Genomic DNA, 15,428 nt, shown 5'->3' with positions numbered 1-15,428 from the left:
CAGAGAAACCCCTGATTTCTAACTTTAGTTTTATTGTGGTAAAATATACATTTAAAAAATTACCATTTTAACTGGTTTCATGTTCAGCATTAACGTGGCATGAATGTTCAGTGGCAATAAGTTCACTCAAATCGTTGTGCAACGCCATCGCCAGAATATTTTCATTTTCCCAAACCGAAACTCTGTACTCATTAAACAATACCTTCCATTCCTCTCCCTACTTCCCCAGACCTCTGGCAACTACCACTCTACTTTCTGTCTCTGTGAATTTCACTACTCAAAGTACCTCATAAATTTGGAAACATACAATATTTGTCCTTTTGTGTCTGCTTTATTTCACTCAGCATGATATATTAAATCCATGTTCATCCATGTTGTAGCATGTGTCAGAATTGTATTCTTTTTTTTAAGGCTAAATGCTATTTCACTGCATGTGTATATCACCTTTTGCTTGTCTGTTCTGATGGGCATTTGAGTTGTTTCCATTTTTTTTTTTTTTTTTTTTGGCTATTGTGAATAATACTGCCTTAAATATTGGTGTGAAAATATCTGTTTGAGTGCTTGCTTTCAATTGTTTGGGGCATATGCCAAGGAGAGGAATTACTGGATCATATGTGAATACTGTGTTTATTATTTGAAAAACTGGAGTACTATTATATTTTCTGTTGCAGCTGCACCATTTTACATTCCCACCAGCAATTTACAAAATTTGCAATTTCTTCACATCTTTGCTCTATTAGTCTGCTCAGGATGCTATAACAAAACACCACAGCTGGGTGGATTAAACAACAGAAATTTATTTTCCCACATTCTGGATCCTAGAAGTCTATGATCTTAATAGAGCATAGTTTCTAGTGAAAGCTTTCTGCCTGACACCTTCTCACAATGTCCTAACATGGCTTCTCCCCAGTGCAAAAGAGGAGCCAGAGAGAGTCAAGGATAGAGACAGAGACAAGAGAGACCATAAGAGCAAGCTATCTAGCATCTGTTCATATAAGGACACAAATCCTACTGGAACAGGGCCCAAGTCATATGACTTTATTTAATCTTAATTATTTCCTTAGAAACTCTATTTTCAGATACAGCTACACTGGATGGAAGTTAGGGGTACAGAATATGAATTTTGGGGGACCAATTCAGCTCATAACATTGTACCATTGCCCCTCCCCAACAAATTTATTTTTTCCTCACACGCAAAATAGATTCGTTCCATCCCAAGAGCCCTCAAATTCTTAATTTATTCCAGCATCAACTCTAAAGTCTAAGGCCCAAAGTCTTACCTAAATATTATCTAAATGCATGAGATTCAAGATGTGATTCATCCAGAGGTAAAATTTCTCTCCAGGAGTGAACCTATGAAACAAAAAATGTTATATGCTTCCATAGTACAACAGAAAGACAGGCATAGGATAGACATTCTCATTTCGAAAGATAGAAATAGAAAAGGAAGCAGCAATGGGTCCCAGGCAAATCCAAAACCAGGCAAAAGAAATTTCTTTTTTTTTTTTTTTTTTTTTAGATCTTTTTTTTTTTTTTTTATACTTTAAGTTTTAGGGTACATGTGCACACTGTGCAGGTTAGTTACATATGTATACATGCGCCATGCTGGTGCGCTGCACCCACTAACTCGTCATCTAGCATTAGGTATATCTCCCAATGCTATCCCTCCCCTCTTCCCCCTCCCCACCACAGTCCCCAGAGTGTGATATTCCCCTTCCTGTGTCCATGTGATCTCATTGTTCAATTCCCACCTATGAGTGAGAATACGCGGTGTTTGGTTTTTTGTTCTTGCGATAGTTTACTGAGAATGATGGTTTCCAGTTTCATCCATGTCCCTACAAAGGACATGAACTCATCATTTTTTATGGCTGCATAGTATTCCATGGTGTATATGTGCCACATTTTCTTAATCCAGTCTATCATTGTTGGACATTTGGGTTGGTTCCAAGTCTTTGCTATTGTGAATAATGCCGCAAGAAACATACGTGTGCATGTGTCTTTATAGCAGCATGATTTATAGTCATTTGGGTATATACCCAGTAATGGGATGGCTGGGTCAAATGATATTTCTAGTTCTAGATCCCTGAGGAATTGCCACACTGACTTCCACAATGGTTGAACTAGTTTACAGTCCCACCAACAGTGTAAAAGTGTTCGTATTTCTCCACATCCTCTCCAGCACCTGTTGTTTCCTGACTTTTTAATGATTGCCATTCTAACTGGTGTGAGATGATATCTCATAGTGGTTTTGATTTGCATTTCTCTGATGGCCAGTGATGATGAGCATTTTTTCATGTGTTTTTTGGCTGCATAAATGTCTTCTTTTGAGAAGTGTCTGTTCATGTCCTTCACCCACTTTTTGATGGGGTTGTTTGTTTTTTACTTGTAAATTTGTTTGAGTTCATTGTAGATTCTGCTTATTAGCCCTTTGTCAGATGAGTAGGTTGCAAAAATTTTCTCCCATTTTGTAGGTTGCCTGTTCACTCTGATGGTAGTTTCTTTTGCTGTGCAGAAGCTCCTTAGTTTAATTAGATCCCATTTGTCAATTTTGGCTTTTGTTGCCATTGCTTTTGGTGTTTTGGACATGAAGTCCTTGCCCACGCCTATGTCCTGAATGGTAATGCCTAGGTTTTCTTCTAGGGTTTTTATGGTTTCAGGTCTAGCGTTTAAATCTTTAATCCATCTTGAATTGATTTTTGTATAAGGTGTAAGGAAGGGATCCAGTTTCAGCTTTCTACATATGGCTAGCCAGTTTTCCCAGCACCATTTATTAAATAGGGAATCCTTTCCCCATTGCTTGTTTTTCTCAGGTTTGTCAAAGATCAGATAGTTGTAGGTAAGTGGCGTTATTTCTGAGGGCTCTGTTCTGTTCCATTGATCTATATCTCTGTTTTGGTACCAGTACCATGCTGTTTTGGTTACTGTAGCCTTGTAGTATAGTTTGAAGTCAGGTAGTGTGATGCTGGGACGTATTTCAAAATAATAAGAGCTATCTATGACAAACCCACAGCCAATATCATACTGAATGGGCAAAAACTGGAAGCATTCCCTTTGAAAACTGGCACCAGACAGGGATGCCCTCTCTCACCGCTCCTATTCAACATAGTGTTGGAAGTTCTGGCCAGGGCAATTAGGCAGGAGAAGGAAATAAAGGGTATTCAATTAGGAAAAGAGGAAGTCAAATTGTCCCTGTTTGCAGATGACATGATTGTTTGTCTAGAAAACCCCATCGTCTCAGCCCAAAATCTCCTTAAGCTGATAAGCAACTTCAGCAAAGTCTCAGGATACAAAATCAATGTACAAAAATCACAAGCATTCCTATACACCAACAACAGACAAACAGAGAGCCAAATCATGAGTGAACTCCCATTCACAATTGCTTCAAAGAGAATAAAATACCTAGGAATCCAACTTACAAGGGATGTGAAGGACCTCTTCAAGGAGAACTACAAACCACTGCCCAAGGAAATAAAAGAGGATACAAACAAATGGAAGAACATTCCATGCTCATGGGTAGGAAGAATCATTATCGTGAAAATGGCCATACCGCCCAAGGTAATTTACAGATTCAATGCCATCCCCATCAAGCTACCAATGACTTTCTTCACAGAATTGGAAAAAACTACTTTAAAGTTCATATGGAAACAAAAAAAGAAATTTCATATGATAGTAAGGCTTGAGAATAATTCTCTTTGGTTTGATGCTCTGCACTCTTGGCCAACTTGGAGGCAGCATCACCCATGGCTCTGTGGGCAGCCTCTTCCCTTTAGCTCAGTGAGGCAGCCTCATCAAATGACTCTCAGAAGAGGCCCTGCTAACATGGCTGTTTTCAGAGATCATCTGCAGGGACAACACTGTTTGAAGCTAAGCAGGAAGCAGCCTTGCTCCCCGGACCTGTAGTGGGCATGGGAGCCCTCATGATCTCTGAAACATCTGGGGAGTCATTCTTCCCTTTTCTTGAAAGATAAAGCATGTTTGCAGTGAAATATCTCTATCATGTCATTCTGAAGAGTCTAAGAAGTCGGACAGCCTTCCTTCACTCGGGTCTGTTTTCTCTGTCCACTTTAGTTCAAACTGGCAGTATCTCCACTGCATAATCACACCTCTATTTCTGCTGAGATGTATGATTAAATCCATAAATCATATCCATGGTGTCTTTATCTAATGGTTGTTCAGCGACATCCTTAGGATTCTCTTTTGAAAATACTTTCTCATTTTCTGCAATATAGATGGGCTAATGATTGTGTAAATCTTCAAGTTCTGGTTCTTCCTTGCATAAAGATTTCTTCAATTGCTTGCTCTCCTCTTGTAGGTTTACTATAAGTGATGAGGAGAAACCAAACCACTCCTTCAATCCTTTGCTCTGAAATCTCCTCAGCTAAATTTCTATGTTTGTTATTCACAACTTCTGCCTTCCACAAAACACTAGAAGACAAGGCAGCAGCCATTTTGTTTGCTACTTTGTAACAAAGATTACCTTTCTTCCAATTTCCAAGAACATGTCCCTCATTTATATCTGAGACCACAACAAAATAGACTTGAATGCCCTTATTTCTATCAACACTCCCCTCAAGGCAATCTACACTTTTTATAGCATGCACTTAAGAACTTCCAGTCTGTACCCATTATCCAATTCCAAGGCTGCTTCCACATTTTTAGGTATTTGTTGAAGCAGCATCTCAGTTCTTGATACCAAAATCTGTTTTAGTGTGCTCAGTCTACCATAACAAAATATCACATTCCTGAATGACTTAAACCACAGAAGTTTATTTTATTGAATTCACAAAGGCTGGAAGTCCAAGATTAGAGTGCCAGCATAGTTAGTTTCTTGAGAGGATTCTCCTTCTGGCTTAAAGACTGCTTCCTTTCACTATGTTCTCACATGTGCCCATTGGTAAGTTACATAAAATCTAAAATAAAATCCACTTGAAATAAAGCCTACTTAAATTTGATGTTAAAAGCCAATGAAGATAAAGCATATAAAAAAGAGGCATAATCACAGAAATTAATGCAGAAATCCTAAATAAAACACTAGTAAATAGCATTTTCTTTTAAGATTGATACACTTAGACACAAAGGGTATGTGGCAGGAATCCAGGAGTATCTTAACATTAAACTAATCATGTAATTTACCTTATCAAAGGATTAAGGGATAAAAATACAATAAATATCTAGAAAGCTAAAAATCTAAGAAATTTGTGGCCTGGATTCAAACCTTCTATTTCCTATATAAGTCAACTAACGCACTAATTTTATCACAAAAGCATTATCTCATCACTGTGGTATATTAACTGAATTCCATCACCTTCAGATAATCTTGATTTGTCTCCTTCAAAGTGAATCGGTGTCACTTTCAAAATAGAACACGTTTTATCAAAATGATTTCTCTCATTTCCTGTTTCCAGGAATGAAGACAATTAAATCAGAGAAATTCGCTTTCATTTGCTTAAAATTTAACACAGTAGAATATAGAAACATTTTACATTCCACCAGTTATGGATTCCTCTCATGACTAGCAAATGGAGGAGCTAGGACTAGAACCCAGATCTGAATCCTAGTCAAGTGGTCTTTACACAGCTCTTAATCTTTCATATGCACTTGAGAGATGGGAACTTCATTTCACCTAATGTTCTAAAAATCAGAAGCAGCTGAGCGCAGGGAAGGGCAAGTAGCAGAATACAGGGTTCCAAGCAGAATGAACTGAACAGCAAGAACATTAATGCAAAGGTGAGTAAGCCCATGACAGCAGGCCCAGTGGGGGAATATACCACAAGGCTTTTCCAGACATTTTCCGACATTTTCTGTAGCCTTGTATAAATACATTAGTATGTTCATAGAAAAATTTTGTAAAATAAAAGCTCTTTTTCTACAATCATTTGTGTCTGAAGGCCTAATGAAAAAAGTTTCATTTTCAATTTTTCTTTGCTATGAGTTAAAAGAATAAATGAATAAATTAAGTTCAATAATCTTATTACGAATTAATATAGAGAGAGAACATAGCAAAATAGATGTTCAGCTGCATTTTTATTAAAATCATGTTTCAGGTTATGTGCTCCATTAGATTCTGAGTTCAACAGGGTCTCTTACAGAAAATACTCATTGGTAGAAAATGTTAGTAAGAACCTGCAAACAAAGAATCTACATTATAAAATTTTTATGCCCAGATAGAGCAATAGTTTTAGTAAAAGCCTAGGTTAGCAGCCGATAATTAAAAGCCATATGGTGTGGAGAGATTGGCACCCATGCATGACTCTCTTTGTAAAGAGAAAACAATATTTTATCTAAAAGAGTCATAGCAAACATGTTCTCTAATCAAGAACATGAACAGAAATGTGAGGAAAGTCTCTAGGACTGTGAGAAAGCTACCCAGGCTCACATAAGGCAGGGAGGGCGAGTGAGAACAATCACACTTACTGAAAACATCTCCTTTTGAACCACTTAAATATTTGAATGTTTAATCCTACCATTCACTTATAATGTAGAGGACAGCGTTGTTGTATCCCATTTTACAGCTGAGAAAATGAAACTCAGAGGCATAAAGCAAACTTCTAAGTATACCCTACCCAAGAAGTAAATGATGGAATTTAAGCCTGGCTCACTTTTCCTCAAAAACCAACTCAGTACTCTACAGTATGCCTGTTCACTGACCGATAAGAAAAGTTTCTTCCAAGCTTTGATTTTTATATAACCACCAAGCAGCCTTCATTATGTAAACTGATAAGTTATCTTGTCCACATAAGTTTGATGAGAAGGGGAGAATGAGCCAGCGTTGATGACAGCCACTCATGTTTCGTTCCAATGAGTCATGGAGAATTGACACAGAGTTTTGATCATCCCTGAGTATACTGGATAAGATCAGAGAAATGAATCCTATGCACAGTCATGTACGGCCCATGTACAGAAAGGCAACACTCAAGTCCTCTTTGAACATCAGCCTGTTCATAGCAAAATGATCAACGCTACCTTTTGGACCTTTACCCTCTCTCTACCCATCTCTCCTATCCCAGAGAAAATGAACTTTGGGATTTGTTAAAATTAGAAATTACATCTAGAAGCCCAACTTACTTTCAAAAAGAAAAACTGACAAAAAATAGAGACAATGTCAATCATCAAGTCATCCTCCCCGTCAGCTGATTTTCTCCACCTGGTTTCCATTGTGTGCAGCTATGTGCGTGTACATGCATGTGTGGTATCCAGACACGTGGGAGTCCTTTTGTTTCTATGACTTCTTATTAAGCCATGCCCAAAGTAAACCTAAAAGCAACATGTTTACTTTTAATCATGGATGACAATATGGATATTATAGTCATTTAGTAAAATATTTAATCTGTAATAAAACAACTCTTTATCATTGCAGATTGTTTGGGCCACATCTTACCTGATTGGCTGTGCCATTGCATCTTGCCGCCAAAAAGGATCACCTCGATATCTCTACGTTTGTCACTATTGTCATGAGTATGTATTATTAGTTTTTAAAATATATATCCCCCTAAAGTAACCTAATCTAGTTTTTCAAACATTGTTTTTTTGTGTGCATAAATGTTTGTAGCAACTTTATTCATAATAGACAAGAGCTGGAAATAACCCAGATGTCCTTCAAAGATGAATGGTTACACAATCTGTAGTTTGAGTCTTGACTACTTCCTAGTTATGTGAAAACACATATTTAGTTATATATTATTTTATTCCTTTGACTGTATTTTCTCTTATTTAAAAAAAACTCCAATATATTTTCAGAGCAATTTACCAGCAGTCTTCCTATGTGTCATTGATTCTTCAGGTAATTATTATATAAGAGAAAAAAATTTGATTAAGCAAAGAAACAAGGACATTTACTTCAACAAAACAAGAGTATTGTTAGACCAAAAGGACAGACATGCAGTGGAGTCTTAACAAGGAAACAAATAGAAAGAGCCAAGTGTCTTTCCCTGTATTTAGCTATCTAGTCAAAAAGTTGTTGCATGTCTTCTCTTTAAAAATTAAATATACATGTTACAGATTCTACCACAGATACTAGTCACAATTCCTACAAAATTTAATCTGATTGTTTCAGTAAGGTTCTGCTGCACCTTCTTCTCCTATCAACTGTGATTATGAAGCAAGATCAAGTAAGACAAGGATGACTGCAGGGCCCATCTGTGTGGCTCCAGTGACGGTTATCAGAAAAGTGAAGATTATTCAGAGCTGGATAGAACTGCCTGATATTTGACTACAAATGCCAGTTCAATATCACTTCTGCACTTCTGCTGATAAAAGTCAGTGACGCCATCATATATCTCCTTCAGCTACATGTATTTCTTAGATTAACACATAAGTCTTTCCTACATAATGTGAACTCAATGCATGGTGCTTAACCACTGCCTCCCATGTATGTAGCACAATACAAAATGTTCAGTATAAATCAATGAACATGATTTATTTGAAAACACACTGCCATACTTCACATTTTCAGTGGCGCCACCACTATCACTATTGATTCAGAGTGTAATATCACCATATAATAACTCTATATGAGTTATATATAAATTGTGCTGAAGACAATAAAATCTCTTTGCTGCTACAACACATCATTTGTGATACACGTTTTCAGGGGTTGGTAGTCTGCAGTGAACTTCAACTGATCCAAAAAAGAAAAGTACAAAACATGGAGATCTATGATGGGGAATTTTCTTGGTTGAAGATTAGTCCAAGTCTCTGATTAAATCTCTTACTGAATTTAGTAATAATCTTCTTTTCAAAGTGAAATTTTAACAGCTCAGATAAACAAATATCATATTTAAAAAGGCTTTTTAAAACCAGAACATTTACTTTTTAAAGTTGTATTTAGAAGCAGATATTATCTACATTATGTTTTTAGACATACACGGGTAAGAATTGTCTTTTCTTTTTTGTTTTTCCTTTTGAGATAAGGCCTTGTTCTGTCACCCAGGCTGGAGTGCAGAGGTGTCAACATAGCTCCCTGCAGTATTGACCTTCTGGGCTCCAGCTATCCTCCCACCTCAGCCTTCCAAGTATCTGGAACTACAGGCATACGCCACCAGGCCTAACTAATTTTTTTTTTTTTTTTTTTTTAGATATGAAGCTGCTTTTTTTTTGCCCAGGCTTTTCTCAAACTTTCGGGCTCAAGCAATCCTTCCACTTTGCCCTCTCAAAGTGCTGAGATTACAGGGATAAGTCATTGAGCCCTGCCCGTCTTTTCTAAAGTTTCAAATTAGTCCAGAACTAGAACTTCTCATCTACTTTCTTTCCCACACCCCAGCACTTTAGTTTTATCCATGCTGATGTACTTTCATCTTTTATATACACCATCTCTTTCAATAAAAGACATTAACATGTAAAAAGTTTCTTATAACATAGTGCAAGATGGAGTTAGAACCTCTCTAACTTGCCTCACTTGAGGTTTTCTTCTTAACATTGGTAAGAATCATGCCCTTTTAAATGATGGTTTACCAAGTCCTTATAGGTATTAATGAAGAATGTTCTATTGTAATTGGCTCTAAAGCCCTCTTGCTTGTGAGTCCCCTTGCTTGTACTTGGGAGTACCCAAAGTTCCCAAGTACTGTTAGGACTTGACTGTCCAACGAGATGTGCACATTGACTGAAAAATATTTTCATGTCACTCACATTTATTGGTTCTACGTGCTAAAAATATTATAGCTGTAAGATTGGAAATCTCACAGCCATCTTAAAAATTATCACTGTTATTTACAAGAATGTTTACACAATTTGTTTTTCAAATTGGTTGTACACTGTGAGTAAAGTTTTATGTGAGTTTTTCAAAGATGGGTTTTATGAAATCACTTTTTTTTATTCAAGGGGAAATGATCCTGAAACAAAGAATGAACCTTATAAGACGGGCGTCCCATGTGAAGCCTGCCCAAGTAACTGTGAAGACAAACTTTGCAGTAAGTTTTATACATTCTGTTTGTTTACAGTTAACCCATTGATCTGGGAACCATACATCCTTTAAATTAAGCATTAAAAAACATTGCACTTTTCTACAGCTTTCATCTCATTCATGTACAAATTATTTCTGCTTACCCCTCCCCAATTGCCAGAGTGACTGAAGACCATTGATTTAATCTATGGCAAAGGAAATTACAAAGTCTAGGTCTGAGAACTCGAGTTCCCACCCAATAGATTAAAATATTTAATTAGTGTCAACCTAGATAAAATATTGAGGTAAGTGTAGATTTTTCTCTGCTCTCTAAAAAGTTCTTGGACCCCCTTACTGCAGCCCATAATTTAGGCCCGTTGCTTTCAGTTTACCGGTGTTCTCCAATTGCTTGCCCCTCCATGACTACCTACCCAGGTTGCCTAACCACTTATTGTGGCATGCAATTTTTACTGAGTGATCCTTATTCTTCTTTGGTTCCTGTGAACCATCTAAAAAGTTAGCTGATGCTCACATTATACCTTACAGCCTCTTTTTTTTTTTAATTTCTTGAATAAATCTTACCTAAGGTGAAGTTTTAGCCAAATGGGTGCCATTTCTGTTTATTCCCTTAGATAGCCAAATTTCACTTTTTGAAGCCTACCTGCAAACATAATTTCTTAATTTCTAGGAATAATCTTGATTAAGATAAATTATACTAGTAATAAGTCTGTGGAGAAAAAAATAAACCTAAGAAAAATATCCTGTGACCTCCGACTTGAAAGGCCACTTATTTTTCTTCACCTAACTAGGTTACTTTATTGTCTTTTAAAGTAAGAAAGAAAATGGATTCTTCTTCCTCCTTTTACCTTTCTCTCGTTTCTCTTCTCTTGTACTCTTTTATTTACTTCTCTATCTGTCTCCCTCTCTCTTTCTCTGTATCCACTTCACTTTTTATACCTCGTTTCTGGAAAAAAATGTAGATGGAGAGAGATTCCTCCCCACCGGAAAAAAAAAAAAAAAATCAACCAGTTACCTATGCCTTAGCAGGAGAAGGGATGGCAATTGAGTAGATTTTTAGCATCTAGGTGAGAAAAGCAATGTCTGTGGTGGTATAACAATTTAATAGAAGTAAAAGAAGAGTAGGAAAGAGAAATGTTACTCAAGAAGATTGATTCTATCACATAGATGATGTATATCATAAGCCCTTTCTTCACCTGTAAGTGTTTGAGAAAGTGAGAGCTATTAAAGAAATATATGAACTTAAGAATTGAACATATTGGGCACAAACAATGCTAAAAATGTAAGACCTAGACATGCAGATATAATTCTTTTAATGTAATTCAAATAAAATTTATAAAAATAATTCTTACTTATAATATTAGGAAAGTATATAAATTAAGAACAACAGAAAAAAGAAAACAATGGATTACAACACTTTACAGATTCAAAGAAAATATATGTTACTGCTAAAGAAAAAAAAAATCCACTGATAATCATATTTCACCAGAATACTACGTAAGAGAATAAAGTAGGATAAAGATAGGTAATTGATTTTTTTAAAAAAATGAGTAATGACTTTGGCAAATTACTGATTGTAGGAAAAAGAAGCAGAGATACACTATCAAATATACAATTGCTCTGGCAGTAATATGACATCCATATTTCATCTCCTTGTTGCACCTTGATAAATCTGTAGTTATTCTCCAAGTTCCTGGAAGGTGAATCAGTTTAATAATTTAGGAAGAGGAAAATGTATATAGCATAGAAGGATATTCACTAAAATAATAAACAGTAAGACATAAATGTAAATTTAAAATTTGTAGGCCGGGCGCGGTGGCTCACGCTTGTAATCCCAGCACTTTGGGAGGCCGAGGCGGGCGGATCACGAGGTCAGGAGATCGTAGACCACCCTGGCTAACACGGTGAAACCCCGTCTCTACTAAAAATACAAAAAAATTAGCAGGGCGTGATGGCGGGGGCCTGTAGTCCCAGCTACTCGGGAGGCTGAGGCAGGAGAATGGCGTGAACCCGGGAGGCGGAGCTTGCAGTGAGCCGAGATTGCACCACTGCACTCCCGCTTGGGCCACAGAGCGAGATTCCGTCTCAAACATAAATAAATAAATAAAAATAAAAATAAATAAAATTTATAAGATTGTTATAAATTTCATGCAATGATCAAACTTTATAATTGAAGGAGAAGAGATATAATGGAAAAATTTAAATTTTTCCATTATCAAGATTCAAATTCAAGACTGCATAAAGGTCAGAAAATCTTAAAAGAGAGAGGGAATTAAATTGTTGTTATTTTTGCCTTTATATAGAGACAAATAGATACATTTGTTAGTTGTGATAGAGAATTCAGGTCAAAAATATTTTGGTAAGCTTTTTGGTGCTATTGCCACAAATTTAAAATTTTGGGTATCTTCATACTGATTGGAGAATTTCGTGTGCATTTCTGCCTCTGTATGTACCAGGATGTAGGTGCGTGCACATCCATAGGATAGAGCAAGGTGAGAAAAATCACTAGAATGTTAGTTGAGATAACCTCTGGGTGGATGGAGAGATTATATATGCCATCCTATATGTGCTTTTTAATTCCATTTTCCATTGGTTATACATTACTTTTAATAATCCAAAGCAAATCTTTAACCATTAAATAATGCAGCATTAGAGAATTAGACAAAAAATTATGAATATTTTATATTGCAATGGCATAGTTAATACTTTCAAAATGACAGTGTAATTAAAAATGTGATTCCTCTCCAATCTGTTTATATTGGATTTAAAAAATTGTGATAAAAACCTGTTTTACACAAAGACAAAAATTTTACCTTTTTCTTTTCATACATGATCTTATCACCTGTTTTGCATTCAGATTTAGTTAGCTTATGCTAATTAAATTTAGTTAGCTATTGTTAATAAAAATTTCTCTTTTTGTCTTTAATAAGATGGTCTCTCCTCAGCAAATGCGATTTTTAAAAGACTGTATTGTAAAACCATACTATTTTCTTTCAGCTAACCCCTGCATCTACTATGATGAATACTTCGACTGTGACATACAAGTCCATTATCTGGGATGCAACCACTCAACAACTATCCTATTCTGTAAAGCCACTTGTCTGTGTGACACTGAGATAAAATAGGTCTTTGTTATTTTCAACTGTTCTATGCTGTGACGATGAGGAGGAGATGTCTGTTGGATTCATGTCTTTTGCTATAGTTCAGTAGCTTCTGCTAAATTTCACTGATTTTAATCATGCTGGAGACCTTAACTCCCATCCTGATACATCCTGAAGTAACACTGTTTTAAACTTTCTTAGTGCTGGAGTAAAAGGTCAAGTCCAACACCTGCCTTAAATTTAAATCATGCGATTTATAGTTTTTAAGCTGGCATAAATCAACTTATGGTGTAACTGGGTCCCTCAACAGTAACCTGGGCTAAAATAGGCCTTATGTGGTTAAACTCCCACCCCCGCCTTCCCCATATTTTCAGCCACTCTGATTATCTTCTCTGCACAACTAACATCCAGTAATAATTCTTCACTTTTAAAATTTTACTTCTACTTTAAATCAATCATTAAAGGAATCCACAAAGCAAACAGAGTTCAGTCTCATCTTGCAAGGTAAATATCACTTAATTGGAAGTAGTTTAAATGTCTCATTGTTTTATTGACACATCTATATATACATTTGTGAAGCAAGAAACAATAAAAATCTTCGTATGCCATTAATTTAACAAAATATGTATTCAGTACTGATTGCATACAAGATGCATGTTTATATACATGGAAGGAATATAGTTTCATTTCATTGCAAAGGCAGTATAAAAGATATATAAAATAGCATAATATGAGAAATTAATAAGTCCCTAAAGACATATGGGTCACATATTATTATTGCCAGATGAGCATAAATAGCTTCTGTTTGGAGATTCAGGAAAGCCTTAGGGTGGAATGAGGAACATCTTCTGGGTAAACAGGGTTGCAAAGGTTATGATTATTTCAACACAATGGAAGAGCACAGTTAAGGCCAACTAACGTAAAATGCACTAAAGCCTTAGGGAATATTGAAGGGCCTGACATGGGGAAAGGGAAGGCTAGAAATACTTGGTCAAATTTTAACATTATACCAAAGTTATACGCAGTTCTACCTACTTGTATATTTCTTTACTCATTTCAATAAAGTGTTTGAAAAAAAAAAAAAGACATCACCCACTTTCCAAAAGTAAACAGGTAAGCCATGCCTCAAACCCTTTCTGCATCATACAGAGGTTCTCGTCACAGGTACAAAAATTCTGTGTGGCTCCAAGAAAAGAGGACAATTTGAGAATGATGCCCTCTTGACATGACCCATGTCTTTCCATCTAGATCTATGGGCATTTCTCCCATGTAAATCCTTCAGACCCTTTCTCACTTTTTACTTAAACTACATATGTTAGATCTATCCACTTGATTGTATCTATCTTTTGAGTAATTGTCATTAGCACAATCATGGACATATTAACATCAGGAGAACAGTGACTCATCCTGGGACACAGTAAGTAGGATGGTGCTTTATAGCTGAAATATTTAATAAATGGAACTCATTACAAAAATCAAAGTAATAATTTACCCTAAGAAAATTAAATGTGTGTGCTGTAGAAAATCTTTACTCATTTTTGCATTACCAGGTATTATGATTTCTCTTACCTCACCAAGGTAGCATTAGATTTTAGAGTGATTAAATTAGAGCCCTGAGTTCTGAATTTTGCATGCTAGATAACCAACTAATCCTGCAGTCTATTGTAACATATTGGCAGGCAGTGTTACTGTATTCTTACACTACAATATGCTCTTTCTAGAAATTAACATGATACTTCTCAAAATTTGCATTCCAATCACATCTCTTCCCACTTTGCATAAGAGTAAGCATATTCAAATATTTCTTAAGGGTTGGGGAAGGAGGCGGAAGGGTATGCCTACGTCTAAGGAAAATCAAATAAGCAAGTAACAAAACTTTGACCTCATTTGTCTACATTACCCAAATTTAAATAATATGTTGGCTTATTTCACAATAAATTGTATTTGTTAAATATAAAAAGTATTCCCCCCCCAAAATATCTCAGGGCACACTGACTGTGTGAAAAGTACCCTGTAATGAAGAAGGTTGGGGGCGGTGGATGACCTCATGTACACCATTCTTCTATTATCTCAAAAGCTTTCAGAATCACACATATTGTTTGGAAAATCATTTAAAAAGCTATTTTAGATAACAGAGAAAGAACTCTTATTTACCATGCAACACCTTTCTAAAAAATGGAAACAGTCTTACACCTCTTTCCAAATGTTATTGGATATAGAATAAATAATAACAAATAATTCTGAAGCAGAAACAATATCCAGTGGCAGTCTGTACTTTCACAGTAGTAAAAGCAAAAAAAAATAGTTCTAAGTGTGTAATACAAAGATTAAGAGCATGAGCAGAGGTGTCACCCAGCTGGTTTGAATTCAGGACACAACATGTGCTTGCTCTGTGACTTTGAAAAAGATTATTTTTCTTTGTCCTCATCCAT

General features: G+C 36.0%; 1 protein-coding gene across 1 annotated transcript in view; it reads left to right on the top strand.

The window, feature by feature from the left end:
• Positions 1-13,020, top strand: part of CRISP1 (cysteine rich secretory protein 1) — a 39,570-nt gene extending 26,550 nt beyond the window's left edge. Inside the window, exons 7-9 of the mRNA XM_003833171.6 lie at positions 7,358-7,455; positions 9,817-9,905; positions 12,893-13,020. Of these exons, the coding sequence (XP_003833219.1) occupies positions 7,358-7,455; positions 9,817-9,905; positions 12,893-13,020 (315 nt within the window). The remainder of the gene's footprint in view (positions 1-7,357; positions 7,456-9,816; positions 9,906-12,892) is intronic.
• The last annotated feature ends 2,408 nt before the right edge of the window (positions 13,021-15,428 follow it).

The sequence above is a fragment of the Pan paniscus genome, chromosome 5 (genome assembly GCF_029289425.2).
Source record: "Pan paniscus chromosome 5, NHGRI_mPanPan1-v2.0_pri, whole genome shotgun sequence".
Lineage (NCBI taxonomy): Eukaryota > Metazoa > Chordata > Mammalia > Primates > Hominidae > Pan > Pan paniscus.
The sequence above is the reverse complement of the archived record's forward strand: the minus strand, read 5'-3'. Positions and strand labels throughout refer to the sequence as shown.